This window comes from Amphiura filiformis, chromosome 18, assembly GCF_039555335.1.
Source record: "Amphiura filiformis chromosome 18, Afil_fr2py, whole genome shotgun sequence".
NCBI classification, from domain to species: domain Eukaryota; kingdom Metazoa; phylum Echinodermata; class Ophiuroidea; order Amphilepidida; family Amphiuridae; genus Amphiura; species Amphiura filiformis.
Window position 1 is genome coordinate 50,696,008 of NC_092645.1, and position 19,345 is coordinate 50,715,352.

General features: G+C 39.6%; 1 protein-coding gene across 1 annotated transcript in view; it reads right to left on the reverse strand.

Annotated features, from left to right (window-relative positions):
* Positions 1-1,396: 1,396 nt before the first annotated feature.
* The window catches only part of LOC140139502 (sialidase-3-like), a 29,641-nt gene continuing 11,692 nt past the window's right edge, over positions 1,397-19,345 (reverse strand). The window contains exons 4-5 of the mRNA XM_072161232.1: positions 11,754-11,987; positions 1,397-1,865 (exon numbers count right to left, since the gene is read on the reverse strand). Coding sequence (XP_072017333.1) covers positions 1,518-1,865; positions 11,754-11,987 — 582 coding nt within the window. The 3' untranslated portion in view covers positions 1,397-1,517. The remainder of the gene's footprint in view (positions 1,866-11,753; positions 11,988-19,345) is intronic.

Consider the following 19,345-nt stretch of genomic DNA (forward strand, 5'->3'; position numbering starts at 1 on the left):
CAAACATTTACATAAATAGAGAGCGATACAGGCCTAAAACTTGTACACTTGCTGTATAAAGTTCAATAAAATTCCTTCGCTTCTCTCCACACATGCATGCTTGTCAAAACGGCCATCTTGGATTATGCAAATAATATTAAACAACTCGATGTTTAAAATGCCGATTTGGCGGTAAATTAGCATTTTTTAAACAACTCTGTTTAAATTGATTATTTTGCCTTTTCATTTGTTGTTGTTTAAAACAATCAAGCTCCAATTTTTTTTTTTTGAACAACTCTGTTTACTTTTCTGAACAACATTCTTTTAAACAGCAAAATTTTAAACAGTGTTCTAACGGTGTAACATGAAGGACGGGTCGTCATTTTTACATCCAACAATTTGCACTTAATAGTTTTAAGACTGTCGAAAGCGGTGACGTAGGCTATGTATTATCAAAAACATTTGAAGGTTTGTGTTTTATTATATTGCGTGTTCATAAAGAGTAATAGAGTATTATTATATACCGTACTTAGCAAATCGACTGTCTGTCAACCTGCTGCATATAGGCCCTACATCTGTACATAAGGCGCAGAATCCCACATGACGATAGAATAAAATTGAACAAAGTCTGCTACTCTTTCTTAAATCAAAATACATTATAACGTCTATACGGAAAACTTCAATCACGCCGAACATTAATTCATTAAATAATCTGTTCTTACAGGCAACGAAATTACAGCACAGTGGCTTATGAAGCAATGTTATATACATAATCATCCATAATTTGCCAGTTGACGCAGCATTGGAATCAACTGAAAATTTGAGACTTAACTTTTTTGTGGAGATCACCTCATACATAGGCCCACCATACCAAGAGGACCACAAAATACTCCGTGTCTGTGTCAGATATCATGAAAATGTCATATAAGGGGCTCTGCAATAATTATGAACCCTAGGGGAGGGTAAAAATGGAGGGGGGGGCAAGACATTTTGGCGGGCCGAAGGGGGGGTAAGCAATTTTGGCCAGCCGAGAGGGTGGGGGCAAGCGATTTTTGGCACACATTCATGAGGCGCCTTTTAAATAAAACGCTCTAAAAAGGCTTTGGAAAACAGTACGGAAACACTTTAATATGCAAATATTTTTCCAGCTCGCTGCGCTCGCAACACATATCTAGACCATTCAAGATTTGCAAATTGGAATCCCAAAATTTCGCATGTGTAAAGGGGGGGCAAATATTTTTGGGCGGGCCGAGAGGGGGGGGCAAGCGATTTTTGGCAGGCCGAGGGGGGGGCAAGCGATTTTTGGCGAGCTGTTTGGAAATTTTACCCGGGGGGGGGGAGGGCTCATAATTATTGCACAGCTCTTAAGAAAGCTTGAACGATTTTATCTATAAAACGAGGTCTTAAATCAAGCTAAAATGAGGATATACAGGGGTGAACATAACTGGAGTCTTATAAATTCTTTTGTGTACTGTGTGTCATGTATGTGATGTTTAATACTGCTGCAATACTTTCGGTTTTGGTCTTCGTAAGAAATTTCACCCTGAAGAAAATGGTGACGGTTCCTCTATCCCTTGCAACAGCCTCTCCAAACTAAACATTTTAAATTGAATTGATGCGTACGCAAAATCTTCCCCACCTTCGAATAAAATTGCAAAATTTGGTGAGTAGACTCCAGCATCCGAGTCCCAGCTCTCAAAATAAGCCAAGTCTGAGTAGGCACTATTATTTGCGTGGATAACCCATGGCTTGCTCCACGTTCGACAGCCATCTTTGCTGATTTTCACCGCCATGTTTCGTCTGAATATCGATGCTGGGTTGGAGAAGACAACCCATGTGTTGGATGGTGAGAGTGGCTCTGGGGCTGTAAAACCTATCATGCTGGCCTGTATCAATATAAACATGGATGATAAGTTTAATTAGCACAAACTGTTTTAATTAAATTAGATTCAAGCGCTATATTTCACAACTTCAAAAATACACGATATATATACTGCTAGAATTATATTAAAAACACAATATGAAGCAATGTACAAGCCCACTAGCGGACTGTTAAATGAGATTACAAAGGTGAATCAAGAAAAGAGACAGGAAAACATACAACTCTGTGGTGGACAAAACAATAATATCAAAAGAGGGCTAGACAAGATAAGAAGAGCGTACGGCATCAACAAAATAAAAAGAGTTCTGAGGCAACACATGCAGAGTAATTAAGCTGGTGGGGAACATGTTTCACAACAGGTATGCATTACAAGTTATGCTATCGGAAGTGAAAAAATTATGTCGTCTGTGACTTCAACAGTCTTGAAGAAGTCAGTGCCACACCTGACGATGGGAAACAATAACAAGCAACAAGGCCTCAACGATTACACTGTCGTCTGTGACTTCGTGAGTCTTGAATAAATCAGTGCCACACCTGACGATGGGAATCAATAACAAGCAACAAGGCCTCAACGATTACACTGTCGTCTGTGACTTCATCAGTCTTGAAGAAGTCAGTGCCACACCTGACAATGGGACACAATGACAAGCAACAAGGCCTGAACGATTACACTGTCGTCTGTGACTTCAACAGTCTTGAAGAAGTCAGTGCCACACCTGACAATGGGAATCAATAACAAGCAACAAGGCCTCAACGATTACACTGACGTCTGTGACTTCATCAGTCTTGAATAAGTCAGTGCCACACCTGACAGTGGGAAACAATAACAAGCAACAAGGCCTCAACGATTACACTGTCGTCTGTGACTTCATCAGTCTTGAATAAATCAGTGCCACACCTGCCAATGGGACACAATAACAAGCAACAAGGCCTGAACGATTACACTGTCGTCTGTGACTTCAACAGTCTTGAAGAAGTCAGTGCCACACCTGACAATGGGAATCAATAACAAGCAACAAGGCCTCAACGATTACACTGTCGTCTGTGACTTCATCAGTCTTGAAGAAGTCAGTGCCACACCTGACAATGGGAAACAATAACAAGCAACAAGGCCTCAACGATTACACTGTCGTCTGTGACTTCATCAGTCTTGAAGAAGTCAGTGCCACACCTGACAATGGGAAACAATAACAAGCAACAAGGCCTCGACGATTACACTGTCGTCTGTGACTTCATCAGTCTTGAAGAAGTCAGTGCCACACCTGACAATAGCAATCAATAACAAGCAAGAAGGCCTCAACGATTACACTGTCGTCTGTGACTTCATCAGTCTTGAATAAATCAGTGCCACACCTGACAATAGCAATCAATAACAAGCAACAAGGCCTCAACGATTACACTGTCGTCTGTGACTTCATCAGTCTTGAAGAAGTCAGTGCCACACCTGACAATGGGAAACAATAACAAGCAACAAGGCCTCAACGATTACACTGTCGTCTGTGACCTCATCAGTCTTGAAGAAGTCAGTGCCACACCTGACAATAGCAATCAATAACAAGCAACAAGGCCTCAACGATTACACTGTCGTCTGTGACTTCATCAGTCTTGAATAAATCAGTGCCACACCTGACAATAGCAATCAATAACAAGCAACAAGGCCTCAACGATTACACTGTCGTCTGTGACTTCATCAGTTTTGAAAAAGTCAGTGCCACACCTGACAATAGCAATCAATAACAAGCAACAAGGCCTCAACGATTACACTGTCGTCTGTGACTTCATCAGTCCTGAAGAAGTCAGTGCCACATCTGACGATGGGAATCAATAACAAGCAACAAGGCCTCAACGATTACACTGTCGTCTGTGACTTCATCAGTCTTGAAGAAGTCAGTGCCACATCTGACGATGGGAATCAATAACAAGCAACAAGGCCTCAACGATTACACTGTCGTCTGTGACTTCATCAGTCTTGAATAAATCAGTGCCACATCTGACGATGGGAATCAATAACAAGCAACAAGGCCTCAACGATTACACTGTCGTCTGTGACTTCATCAGTCTTGAATAAATCAGTGCCACACCTGACGATGGGAATCAATAACAAGCAACAAGGCCTCAACGATTACACTGTCGTCTGTGACTTCATCAGTCTTGAATAAGTCAGTGCCACACCTGACAATGGGAAACAATAACAAGCAACAAGGCCTCAACGATTACACTGTCGTCTGTGACTTCATCAGTCTTGAATAAATCAGTGCCACACCTGACAATGGGAATCAATAACAAGCAACAAGGCCTCAACGATTACACTGTCGTCTGTGACTTCATCAGTCTTGAAGAAGTCAGTGCCACACCTGACAATGGGACACAATAACAAGCAACAAGGCCTGAACGATTACACTGTCGTCTGTGACTTCAACAGTCTTGAAGAAGTCAGTGCCACACCTGACAATGGGAATCAATAACAAGCAACAAGGCCTCAACGATTACACTGTCGTCTGTGACTTCATCAGTCTTGAATAAGTCAGTGCCACACCTGACAATGGGAAACAATAACAAGCAACAAGGCCTCAACGATTACACTGTCGTCTGTGACTTCATCAGTCTTGAATAAATCAGTGCCACACCTGACAATGGGACACAATAACAAGCAACAAGGCCTGAACGATTACACTGTCGTCTGTGACTTCAACAGTCTTGAAGAAGTCAGTGCCACACCTGACAATGGGAATCAATAACAAGCAACAAGGCCTCAACGATTACACTGTCGTCTGTGACTTCGTGAGTCTTGAATAAATCAGTGCCACACCTGACGATGGGAATCAATAACAAGCAACAAGGCCTCAACGATTACACTGTCGTCTGTGACTTCATCAGTCTTGAAGAAGTCAGTGCCACACCTGACAATGGGACACAATGACAAGCAACAAGGCCTGAACGATTACACTGTCGTCTGTGACTTCAACAGTCTTGAAGAAGTCAGTGCCACACCTGACAATGGGAATCAATAACAAGCAACAAGGCCTCAACGATTACACTGACGTCTGTGACTTCATCAGTCTTGAATAAGTCAGTGCCACACCTGACAGTGGGAAACAATAACAAGCAACAAGGCCTCAACGATTACACTGTCGTCTGTGACTTCATCAGTCTTGAATAAATCAGTGCCACACCTGCCAATGGGACACAATAACAAGCAACAAGGCCTGAACGATTACACTGTCGTCTGTGACTTCAACAGTCTTGAAGAAGTCAGTGCCACACCTGACAATGGGAATCAATAACAAGCAACAAGGCCTCAACGATTACACTGTCGTCTGTGACTTCATCAGTCTTGAAGAAGTCAGTGCCACACCTGACAATGGGAAACAATAACAAGCAACAAGGCCTCAACGATTACACTGTCGTCTGTGACTTCATCAGTCTTGAAGAAGTCAGTGCCACACCTGACAATGGGAAACAATAACAAGCAACAAGGCCTCGACGATTACACTGTCGTCTGTGACTTCATCAGTCTTGAAGAAGTCAGTGCCACACCTGACAATAGCAATCAATAACAAGCAAGAAGGCCTCAACGATTACACTGTCGTCTGTGACTTCATCAGTCTTGAATAAATCAGTGCCACACCTGACAATAGCAATCAATAACAAGCAACAAGGCCTCAACGATTACACTGTCGTCTGTGACTTCATCAGTCTTGAAGAAGTCAGTGCCACACCTGACAATGGGAAACAATAACAAGCAACAAGGCCTCAACGATTACACTGTCGTCTGTGACCTCATCAGTCTTGAAGAAGTCAGTGCCACACCTGACAATAGCAATCAATAACAAGCAACAAGGCCTCAACGATTACACTGTCGTCTGTGACTTCATCAGTCTTGAATAAATCAGTGCCACACCTGACAATAGCAATCAATAACAAGCAACAAGGCCTCAACGATTACACTGTCGTCTGTGACTTCATCAGTTTTGAAAAAGTCAGTGCCACACCTGACAATAGCAATCAATAACAAGCAACAAGGCCTCAACGATTACACTGTCGTCTGTGACTTCATCAGTCCTGAAGAAGTCAGTGCCACATCTGAAGATGGGAATCAATAACAAGCAACAAGGCCTCAACGATTACACTGTCGTCTGTGACTTCATCAGTCTTGAAGAAGTCAGTGCCACATCTGACGATGGGAATCAATAACAAGCAACAAGGCCTCAACGATTACACTGTCGTCTGTGACTTCATCAGTCTTGAATAAATCAGTGCCACATCTGACGATGGGAATCAATAACAAGCAACAAGGCCTCAACGATTACACTGTCGTCTGTGACTTCATCAGTCTTGAATAAGTCAGTGCCACACCTGACAATGGGAAACAATAACAAGCAACAAGGCCTCAACGATTACACTGTCGTCTGTGACTTCATCAGTCTTGAATAAATCAGTGCCACACCTGACAATGGGAATCAATAACAAGCAACAAGGCCTCAACGATTACACTGTCGTCTGTGACTTCATCAGTCTTGAAGAAGTCAGTGCCACACCTGACAATGGGACACAATAACAAGCAACAAGGCCTGAACGATTACACTGTCGTCTGTGACTTCAACAGTCTTGAAGAAGTCAGTGCCACACCTGACAATGGGAATCAATAACAAGCAACAAGGCCTCAACGATTACACTGTCGTCTGTGACTTCATCAGTCTTGAATAAGTCAGTGCCACACCTGACAATGGGAAACAATAACAAGCAAAAAGGCCTCAACGATTACACTGTCGTCTGTGACTTCATCAGTCTTGAATAAATCAGTGCCACACCTGACAATGGGACACAATAACAAGCAACAAGGCCTGAACGATTACACTGTCGTCTGTGACTTCAACAGTCTTGAAGAAGTCAGTGCCACACCTGACAATGGGAATCAATAACAAGCAACAAGGCCTCAACGATTACACTGTCGTCTGTGACTTCATCAGTCTTGAAGAAGTCAGTGCCACACCTGACAATGGGAAACAATAACAAGCAACAAGGCCTCAACGATTACACTGTCGTCTGTGACTTCATCAGTCTTGAAGAAGTCAGTGCCACACCTGACAATGGGAAACAATAACAAGCAACAAGGCCTCGACGATTACACTGTCGTCTGTGACTTCATCAGTCTTGAAGAAGTCAGTGCCACACCTGACAATAGCAATCAATAACAAGCAAGAAGGCCTCAACGATTACACTGTCGTCTGTGACTTCATCAGTCTTGAATAAATCAGTGCCACACCTGACAATAGCAATCAATAACAAGCAACAAGGCCTCAACGATTACACTGTCGTCTGTGACTTCATCAGTCTTGAAGAAGTCAGTGCCACACCTGACAATGGGAAACAATAACAAGCAACAAGGCCTCAACGATTACACTGTCGTCTGTGACCTCATCAGTCTTGAAGAAGTCAGTGCCACACCTGACAATAGCAATCAATAACAAGCAACAAGGCCTCAACGATTACACTGTCGTCTGTGACTTCATCAGTCTTGAATAAATCAGTGCCACACCTGACAATAGCAATCAATAACAAGCAACAAGGCCTCAACGATTACACTGTCGTCTGTGACTTCATCAGTCTTGAAGAAGTCAGTGCCACACCTGACAATAGCAATCAATAACAAGCAACAAGGCCTCAACGATTACACTGTCGTCTGTGACTTCATCAGTCTTGAAGAAGTCAGTGCCACATCTGACGATGGGAATCAATAACAAGCAACAAGGCCTCAACGATTACACTGTCGTCTGTGACTTCATCAGTCTTGAAGAAGTCAGTGCCACATCTGACGATGGGAATCAATAACAAGCAACAAGGCCTCAACGATTACACTGTCGTCTGTGACTTCATCAGTCTTGAATAAATCAGTGCCACACCTGACGATGGGAATCAATAACAAGCAACAAGGCCTCAACGATTACACTGTCGTCTGTGACTTCATCAGTCTTGAATAAATCAGTGCCACACCTGACGATTGGAATCAATAACAAGCAACAAGGCCTCAACGATTACACTGTCGTCTGTGACTTCATCAGTCTTGAATAAATCAGTGCCACACCTGACGATGGGAATCAATAACAAGCAACAAGGCCTCAACGCTTACACTGTCGTCTGTGACTTCATCAGTCTTGAAGAAATCAGTGCCACACCTGACGATGGGAATCAATAACAAGCAACAAGGCCTCAACGATTACACTGTCGTCTGTGACTTCATCAGTCTTGAAGAAGTTAGTGCCACACCTGACGATGGGAATCAATAACAAATAACTGTCGGAGTCACAGTTTCATCAGGTGTGCCTCTGACCACAACAGTTTTGAAGAAATCAGAGCCACATATGACGATGGGACTCCTAATAAAAGAAGCAACGATTCAATGGGCATGCTCTGAGAATTGAACTTGTCCAACTGGAGGTGCTGCACCTGCTGAATTTTTGTCTTAAAAAATACTTCAAATACCCCAACAGATGTGACCCAATTTAGTGCACTCAGGCTAATGTCGGGAGATATATACAGCTTAACACGATTCTCTATGGATGAGATTGTCGAATTTCTGGCCTACTAAGATTGGCCATGATGTAATGTATCTTTAAATGGATCTGGTATATAATTGGGAAACCTGGGAGGGAATGCTTGCAAGAACCAGTACAAAAGTTAAAAGCATTTGAATGTTATGTTTGAACGAACCAATACAAATGTGTGGCAGTTGAGAACACATAATCGCGGAATTTATACTCGAACACCTTTGCAGAAAAGTGAATCGCACCAATGATCAGTGTACAAAATCGTCATCGTATATGAATATACTGAGCATGCGCGCAATTCACTTTTCTGCAAAAGCGACTGGGTATTGACGGACTCCCTGAGGCGGTTAACGTTCACTAACAAGCATTACACACATTGCACAGCTGGTGACAACAAGGATTCAGTCTAGAATGAGTATAAACTCAACTTTACACAATCACTTTTTTTACATGACATGACATGACATAAAGGGTCTTCATGTGGGAATCAATAACAAGCAACAAGGCCTCAACGATTACACTGTCGTCTGTGACTTCAACAGCCTTGAAGTCAGTGCCACACCTGACGATATGGGAATCAATAACAAGCAACAAGGCCTCAACGATTACACTGTCGTCTGTGACTTCAACAGCCTTGAAGAAGTCAGTGCCACACCTGACAATGGGAAACAATAACAAGCAACAAGGCCTCATCGATTACACTGTCGTCTGTGACTTCATCAGTCTTTAAGAAGTCAGTGCCACACCAGACGATGGGAATCAATAACAAGCAACAAGGCCTCAACGATTACACTGTCGTCTGTGACTTCATCAGTCTTGAAGAAGTCAGTGCCACACCAGACGATGGGAATCAATAACAAGCAACAAGGCCTCAACGATTACACTGTCGTCTGTGACTTCAACAGCCTTGAAGAAGTCAGTGCCACACCTGACAATGGGAATCAATAACAAGCAACAAGGCCTCAACGATTACACTGTTGTCTGTGACTTCATCAGTCTTGAAGAAGTCAGTGCCACACCTGACAATGGGAATCAATAACAAGCAACAAGGCCTCAACGATTACACTGTTGTCTGTGACTTCATCAGTCTTGAAGAAGTCAGTGCCACACCTGACAATGGGAAACAATAACAAGCAACAAGGCCTCAACGATTACACTGTCGTCTGTGACTTCATCAATCTTGAATAAATCAGTGCCACACCTGACGATATGGGAATCAATAACAAGCAACAAGGCCTCAACGATTACACTGTCGTCTGTGACTTCATCAGTCTTGAAGAAGTCAGTGCCACACCTGAAGATGGGAATCAATAACAAATAACTGTCGGAGTCACAGTTTCATCAGGCAGTCAGAATTAATAGGTAAATTTTCACGGGAAAATTTTCTGGACACGTGACACTCATGGGCGCAGACATATTAGCATTATGGAATGTGACCCTGAGCACAGCGGGTGTTCTTCCAATGTATTTGAATAGGAAGAATTCTTCATTTGAGGCAAAATAAGTTACTTGTCGCAAGTTAATAATGTTATGGTAAGAGTTTCCGTAGATAAATATTTTTTTCCGTAGATAGATATTTTTGAAATTACGTTTTGATGATATTGTGAAAAAATTAAGATAACATAATATTCAATAAATTTGCAAAGCACAAATTTCTATCAAAATTGCGGTCAAAGATACTATTCCAATTCAAAATTACTAAGACTTGAATAGCGAGGTCACTGCCGGGGGTTAGAGATCAGGCTCGAGGTTACACTCACATTGATACGCATTGGTCACGTGTCCAGAAAATTTTCCCGTGAAAATTTACCTATTAATGTTGACTGTCAGGTGTGCCACTGACCACCTCCACAACAGTTTTGAAGAAATCAGAGCCACATATGACGATGGGACTCCTTAATAAGAAGCAACGATTCAATGGCCATGCTGTGAGAATTGAACTTGTCCAACTGGAGGTGCTGCACCTGCTGAATTTTTGTCTTAAAAAATACTTCAAATACCCCAACAGATGTGACCCAATTTAGTGCACTCAGGCTAATGTCGGGAGATATATACAGCTTAACACGATTCTCTATGGATGAGATTGTCGAATTTCTGGCCTAAGGTTGGCCATGATGTAATGTATCTTTAAATGGATCTGGTATATAATTGGGAAACCTGGGAGGGAATGCTTGCATGAACCAGTACAAAAGTTAAAAGCATTTGAATGTTATGTTTGAACGAACCAATACAAATGTGTGGCAGTTGAGAACACATAATCGCGGAATTTATACTCGAACACCTTTGCAGAAAAGTGAATCGCACCAATGATCAGTGTACAAAATCGTCATCGTATATGAATATACTGAGCATGCGCACAATTCACTTTTCTGCAAAAGCGACTGGGTATTGACGGACTCCCTGAGGCGGTTAACGTTCACTAACAAGCATTACACACATTGCACAGCTGGTGACAACAAGGATTCAGTCTAGAATGAGTATAAACTCAACTTTACACAATCACTTTTTTTACATGACATGACATGACATGACATGACATAAAGGGTCTTCATGTACTCAGCCATACATGGTAGAGTAGGGCCCGGATGCAGTAAAAATTATATACCTCCCAGTGCACAGATACAAACAGAAAGTAACTATACTGCGCCAATAAAGTATCCTCACACTTGGAAAAATAATCACAATTTCAAAACTGAAAAATGTTGGGGTAAATTTGTTTTTTAATAGATGCACTATCTAATCCTGCACATTATGACACCACATTGAATCAAATGTGACCTCAAGAGGTAAAGTTTTAAAAGTGACAAACTGGCCTATACAAGGCGCAAAAAGATTTCCAACAAGCGAAACAAAAAGACAACACAGTTTCATCAATGAAGCGTTATTTAAAGCAGTTTTTATTTTAGTTTTTACTTCTCTGTACTTTTCATAACTTTCATTTTATTTGTCAGTTCTTTTGTTTCAGTTTTCCTTTGTTCCTTTTGTTTTAAATCAAAGCCAAACGCATAAATTAGCCATTCACCACTCTCAAACCAGATGTTAAATAGTCGGTGGAGTTTTGAATGCTTGTAACTTTGCTTCTTGAAGTCACATTGGATTCAATGTGGTGTCATAATGTGCAGTATTATAGAGTGCATCTATTAAAAAAACAAATTTACCCAAATATTGTTCAGTTTTGAAATTGTGATTATTTATCCAAGTGTAAGGATACTTTATTGGCGCAGTATATTATAATACGCAGAAAGCCGAATCTTGGACAGCTATCCACGATAGCAATTGCTTTATTCTATGTGGTAGTAACTGAATTTTGACCGAGATAATGCTCGCTGCATTGTAATACATACCTGACATCCACCAGCCTGGGCTGGCCATGTTGTGTTATCTTCCAATAAGAATGGTCCCTGCAGAAAGTAGGTATAATTCTTCGCCTTATTTTTATATCCTGGTTCTAGTAATGACCACGCAAAATTAGGTGTACCGAAACTTGCGCCCTCGTCATTACTGAATGCCAAAAGGCGAGGCTGATCCGGATGTAGTGTCCTTGCATTTATACAGAGTTCATTGTCAAGCTCTACTGCCTGTTTGAAGGAAAAAAGTCACGTTCATTGTACGATCATAGACCCGGGAAGATATGAAATACGTGTATCCCTACCTAAGGCTAAATGGAAGTGCGTGGGCTCAAATCATGGGCCAGTAGGAAACCGTTCTAGCAGCAAATGTATTGACAGTGGACATCCCTATAAATAGTCAATAACAAAAATGGAAAGCAAACTTATACTTCTACGCTACTCAAATTTTGGTACACTCACCGGAATGCTTTCACCGGTTCAACCGGCATCTTCAACGGATGTTATTGCTCTGAAGATTCTTTGACCCGGTGAAAATGTGCTCCGGTGAGTGTTCCAAATTTGAGTAGCGTAGAAGTATAAGGTTACTTTCTATTTACATTTCTGCTACGTATGAATATACATTAATAACCTCCGCGTATCACGCCATATATGCGTCCCAATGAAATTGGTCGTTAGATGATTTACGCACACCGCAGTGTATCGGCGCGGAGGTTATTGATATCCATCAATGACATACAATGACTTCCGCGTGTGCGCATCTGTTGCGCCGGAACACTTCACGCGCACGCAACTAACATATTTGCACATAGCGTGATTACGCAGTGCTGCATTGGTAAGTCCGTTTTAGCCTGTTCGACTTTTTGGGCGAAATATACGTTTTGATAGAAGTTGTTTATTTCAACAAATTTCAGAGAATAAAATTTTAAGATTTGGTTGAGTGATGAGTTAAAAATGACGGTTATGAATTCGGTTAATAACTTTGCATCAGTTATTTGTCGGGCATTGTATTTTTCACAATGACCTGCATTAAACACATCGCGTATATTCGTGAGGTTATTAATTATAGGTTAAACTGCGCATTAGTTATTTGGAGGGCATTGTGAAAAATCTAAACATTTTGCTTTGGACCTCGGAATATCCCTCGGGGCTGCGCCCCTCGGGATATTCCTCGGTTCCAAAGGCAAAATGTTTAGATTTTTCACAATGCCCTCCAAATAACTAATGCGCAGTTTAACCTATAATTAATAACCTCACGAATATACGCGATGTGTTTAATGCAGGTCATTGAAAAAGTATAATAACCGCGTCTCGTGACGTAGCTCAAAGTACGCTTTACAATGACCGCGCCGCGTGACCATTTATGCATTCGAACAGTTTACGCGGACGTGCCGCCGTATTTGGACATCACAGGATTGCGTGCTAGTGTGATTGGTCGATAGCGATATTTTCTTAATAGACGATTCGGGAAAACGAAAGATACCATAAAATTGTGTTCTGTTTTCAAATCTAAAAGAAGAAAATGTGACGTAAATTGAATTTAAAAAGTGAAAAGTGACGGTTATGAATGAGGTTAACGACTTTGCATCATTTATTTTTCGAGAATTGTGAAATATCTAAACATTGTGCTTTGAACCATGGAAAACTACTGATGCGAAGTCATTAAGGGATCTAAAATGAGCGTTTATTGCGTTTCGACAGTATTTTTTGTAGGACATGAGAGCACCTCAGACCTATCGAATTGCATTCTGAATACGAAGCATGTCTTTCTGATATCAAATAATTTTCATTTTTGAAAATCACAATATAATACAAATTTTATGACAAATTATAAAAATTTGATATTTTTCAAATTTTGATATATAACAGTCCTCGAAGTAAATTATATAAATCTAATGATATATTCTTAAAGTGTATGTAGCAGGGAGGAAAAAGCCGACGGTCAATTGAAAATTTTGACCCTTCATATTGAAGATATGGATATTTTTCCCAAAAGACCTATTTTTTTGGTGTTTTGGGAAAAAATCCATATCTTCAATACGAAAGGTCAAAATTTTCAATTGATCGTCGGCTTTTCATCCCACCTACATACAATTTTAAGTATAAATCATCAGATTCATAAAGTTTACTTCGAGTACTGTTAAATCTCAAAAATATCAATTTTAATGATTTGCCATAAAATGTGTATTAAATTGCGAATTTCAAAAATCAAAATTATTTGATATCAGAATGACATTCTTCGTATTCAGAATGCAATTCGATATGTCTGATGTGCTCTGATGTCCCAAAATAAATACTGTCCAAACGTTCATACCCAGCCCTTAACTTCTAATCATAATAACAGAAAAAAATAGTTTGTGTCCTGTAGGGCACAGCAAGCACACCTTCATTGTTGGACCAATTTTTATTTTTTATTTTTTTCAGAAATTAAAAAAAAATCATGCATATACGTGTATGCAAAATCTTTATGGGGTGGGTATTTAAATCACTTTTTGTTACTTAAGTACCGCCTATATTTCAATAATGCGGTGTCCGGAACAGATTTTGAGGACATAAGGTAGGGTCTCCAGAACTAAAATGATGTTGCATGTTCAGTGTCCTTTTTAGTGATGATAGTTTCTCAGAAATGTGCTTGGAGCTCAGATTTGAAGCTAATTTTTGGGTATTTTATTTATTTAAGTAAAATTTAGCCAAAGGTAGCCAGGATCTTCATTGGTGTCACGTACATCTCAGGAAAGGAATGGAAAAAGAGCTTGGCGTCAGGTCTCCGGACTGGAAAACGATCTTGAGAACGGCACTTATCATCTGTAGTGGAAAGTACAGACCACAGAAGAAGTAAGGTACCAATATGTTCACCCCTGTATATCCTAAACAACGGAAAATATGTCCAAAAAAAAATCAGCAGCCAATGCCCCCCGGGAGCCAATGCCTGTACCTTAGCTCCGATTTAAGACCTCATTGTTGAAATCAGTTGAGAAATAAAGACAGGATGATCCAAAATTCTAAGGAAGATGCAAATTCATACACAAAGTGTTCTTTAAAAAGAAAAATAGCGCCATGCTTTTCATTGATTGGAACATCAAAGCTCACCTTTTAATTTTTGTCCTTCCTTGGGGTTTAAATCACCGTTTCTTTTATTCTCACTAACTTCAACAAATATGTCTTAAATCAGAGCTTATAGGGTACTGGTAATGGCTGCAAGTTTTAATTTTGACTATTTTTCTTTGTTGAGGATGTACCTTAATTCTTTTGCGGTCATACCGAGTAGCCCCCTGGGAATTTGAAATTATGACACTGAAAATAACACTGAAAACCATTTTCAGCATTACTCTAGTCATTTTCAGTGTTACTCTGAGTATTTCAGTGTGGCTATTGTTCAGGGATTATCTTTTATAACAATAGCATGGTCCAATATATTCCAGTGTGATTAGGACCGTTTCAGTGGGATTAACGGCACTCATTTTCAGAAGTTTTGCAAATGATTTCTCAGTGTGATTTAGACATAACAAAATAACTCTTTTCAGTGCTATTTCAATGGTAATTGTTCAGCATTACTGTGCAGTTTCCATTACTCGTCGAGTGGTCGATAGACGTCCCAATAAATCGTCAAAATAAACTGTCATATGGGCATGAAACTAGGTCGTACGAGGCTCAAACTCGGTGGGTGGGTGTAGTTCTGTCCTGGCAAGAAGAAATTTATGTTCGTTAAGTCATCCGACCCCGGGGCCCCCTCCCAGGGGTCATTTGAGGTCAAATTACTAAAAAGTGTCGTATGGGCATGAAACTTGGTAGGTACAGTCAACATTTAAAACAACATTTTTGAAGGTCATTTTGGGGTCATCCAAGGTCACCACGGGTCATCTGAGGTCAAATTAGTAAAAACTCATATATGGACATGAAACTTGGTGGGTACAGTCAACATTTAGAGTTATAAGTTTAGGTCATTTTGGGGTCATCCAAGGTCACCCAGGGGTCATCTGAGGTCAAATTACTAAAAACGGTCGTATGGGCATGAAACTTGGTGGGTACAGTCAACATTTAGAGCCACATTTTTGGAAGGTCATTTTGGGGTCGCCAGGGGTCATGTGAGGTCAAATTAGTAAAAACTGTCGTATGGGCATGTCACCATCAGCCTGGTAATCGCGCCCAGCCGAGAACCGCCAAATATGGTAACCGCCTAGTCTATTTTAAAACTGATGCATCAATGACTATGTTCATCATGTCATTATTGTATCATTCTCACATACATTAGGAAATGAATTTGGAGAATAGAGGCCTTGCATGTGACATATCATCCCGTAAATATGGCGGACTACTCAAATGCATTCAACAAAAGCATGATTGCAATCAAATAGGTTGATGACAACATTTGATTGAATGGACTGCACTCCGCCATAACTACGGTGAAGGACACCGGCTCAAATCCTTTGTTTGGAGCCAATCGATAATTTCATGCAGGGCCTCTATACTTTCTGTTAATAAAATACTATGCTGACCTCACACTCCAGTAATTTCAGATCATTGAGCTCAGTAATACATCAAAGAATGTCTTCCAATTCATGAAAACAAATAGATAATCTGAATATCGGATTAAAAGCTTGAGGCATTTCAATTGCAAGGCCCATTACTTATACACCAACAACAACATAGGCCTACAAGTGTATATAATGTAGCATGTGCACACATTATCATGTTGTGGATGGTGAATCAAGCTGCAGTCCCTACACATTCCCAAATGAATGCAGTGACCACTCATTCATGATGGACGTACTGATCATTATGTATGATTTAAACTCATAGGTGTTGTGCGTTAAGTTTGGCAATTTGGGAGGGGGTGGCTTCAAAATGACCCCATAGGATTATACGGGGTAAAAATTTCAAATTGCTCAAATACCCCTTTCAAATATATCAAATTATTTAAATAAATAAATAAATAAATAAATAAATAAATAAATAAATAAATAAATAAATAAATAAATAAATAAATAAACGAAAAAAAATTGAACAAATTGTAGCGTAGCATTAAAATCATAATAACCATTGCTGACGGGCGGATTCGAACCAACGATATTGACATTAGCAGTCTGATGCTCTAACACTGAGCTATGCCATCATCTAGTAATTAGGGTCGAGTTTTTAGCGTATACAGTGTTTGTCTGTGATAATGCCTGCCTCGTGAAATAAATAAATATAAAATCTAAATTTTTAATTTAAATTTATTTGATAATTTTCTAACCTATATTTTCTTTAGAGCAGGGACAAATATTTCCCTTTTATCCAATTTGGCCGCTAAATAAGAATCTACTTCTTTTATTACTGATTTAATTCCGCGATTTGTTCCATTAAGCAATATCAAAGATTAATGTCAAGCATCTCACAACAGATATTTAGTTGGCTTAGTGGTTTTGCACAGTGCTTTTTAACCGGGAGGTACCGAGATCGATTCCCACCTCTGCTTGCAATTTTTTTCAAGACTGGGAAATAATAACCTGACATTCGCCGCTGACATTCGTACTGCAGAAGCGGAGTTATAACTTGTTGAACTTTGCTCCTTACGTAAAAGGGTACATTATTTTGGCACTACATTATTTCTTTTTTCCACATTGCTGGTACAGCTCAAATTACCGTACTTTTCCTGACCAGACAGTCCATGCCAAAATTGTTACTACACCTTTACATTTCATCGAATCTCTTTTTGATGTGTCATTTTGAACATCACACTTGAAAGATGTATGCTATGTAGAAACTTTATTTCATAATTTGCATATTATTAGCATATTTGCAAGAAAAAACATGAAAATCAATAAATACCTATATTTTTCACAATTTCAATATTTTATTAGAAATTAAGCATGTAGGCCGTTTGTTATGACTTGATGAATGAAGCTGTTAAACAGATTTTGATATTTTTGCTTATTTTTCCTTTTTTGCCCCAAAATGTGTAAAAATCTAAATTTTTGGATGACCTATATTTTCTTTGAATATTTATAAAATTTCTTAATTTAGGTATAATACAGTGCAGAAAAGATGTCAAAAAATCTGTTAAACAGATTTCCAATAAATTGTTCCATTTTCCATTTTGGGTTAAATACTCAATTTTCAGCCGCGGGATATTTGAAACATAAAATGAAAACATGTCCATTGCACTTTTTCCTCGAGATGTACTATAATATCAAGGTTACGGATATATTATAATCCCTTCTTATCTTCACTGATCCATCAGATACCTATTGTTATGAATGATCAATGAAAAGGTTCAGAACTGGGCTACTGTCAAGTATCTATAGTTATTTTCATGACTGTGTCAACTCAAAAATCATGCATCAGGTCGAATGTAGGAAAAGTACGATCAGTTGAGCTGTATTAAATATCAAATGGTCATAATTGGCGGTCACTTCAAATCATCCCCAACTGAACGAATATTATAATACACATTAATGTTTTAAGCAGATAAAATTCCAAAATATAATACGTTTTCTGTCTTTGCTTGTCACGTGGTAGGCCTATATTGAAGTTGCGATTATATTTTTAAATAAGTTTCAGATGAATAACAACAAGACAAGTGGTCGAGTGGTCTAAGGCGCTAGGCTCATAGAGTACTAAGCGTTGCGCCGTGAGTTCGAACCCCGCCTCTGCCAAACTTTAAAAGAACAAAATTAAAATTTGACTTTTTTTAATTTCATATTTGGGAAATGTGACTGGGAGAATTTATGTATGGTGTGGAGTGGTGTGATAGGGCATGTACTTTAACTGGCCGGCGCGGTCCGGTGACTAAGGGTCGGTTCATAGTGAATATTCGAAGGCGAATATTCGTTGTCGAATACTTTTTGTGACGTCAAAATATATACGGCAACGAAAAAAAATATGATGACACGCCGAGTTGAGTCGGATTAAATATCGCGCAACTGATAGCGAGATACTATTGATTTATATGAAAGGCTCGAGGTCACCTGAATATCGTTCGACGAACGATGATTTCAAAAATCCCCAATGAAAATTAACCTGCACAGTTGTGCAAAATACGCCTGGATAGTTCCAAAATGGCTGATAACGAACTGAAAGAAAACGTTATTAGTGCGGTACAAGCGTACCCATTTTATATGACATAAAAGTAAGGGACTATATAAAGACGTCCAGAATAAGGAAAATGCCTGGCAGGCAATAGCATTCCAATGCTGTAGTGATGGTAAGTTATGTTTTATGCAAATAATATGATATTTAGGCTTACAAACATAACCTACAAATGTACAAGTGAACGGTTCATTGTTTGCTAAATCCAAGCGAGATCACCCGAAAATCTATGCAAGAGAAATTTCTACTGCTGCTGATGAAAAATCCTAGAGTGCGTTTGGAGTGTTTTTCTGCACTTTACCAGTAGGCCTAATAAATTCAAAAAAAAATAAAAATCAAGTAAACATTTAGAGCGAATGTGTTTACTCACTGCTCATCTGATCCACTTTCCCAGGAAATATCGATACTCCTTTTTTTTCCTGACTTTCCAGACATATGAGTAAACATCAAAATTAATGTTTACAAAACAATCAAATATATATAGGCCTACATACATTCGTTTGCATTTTGTACATTAA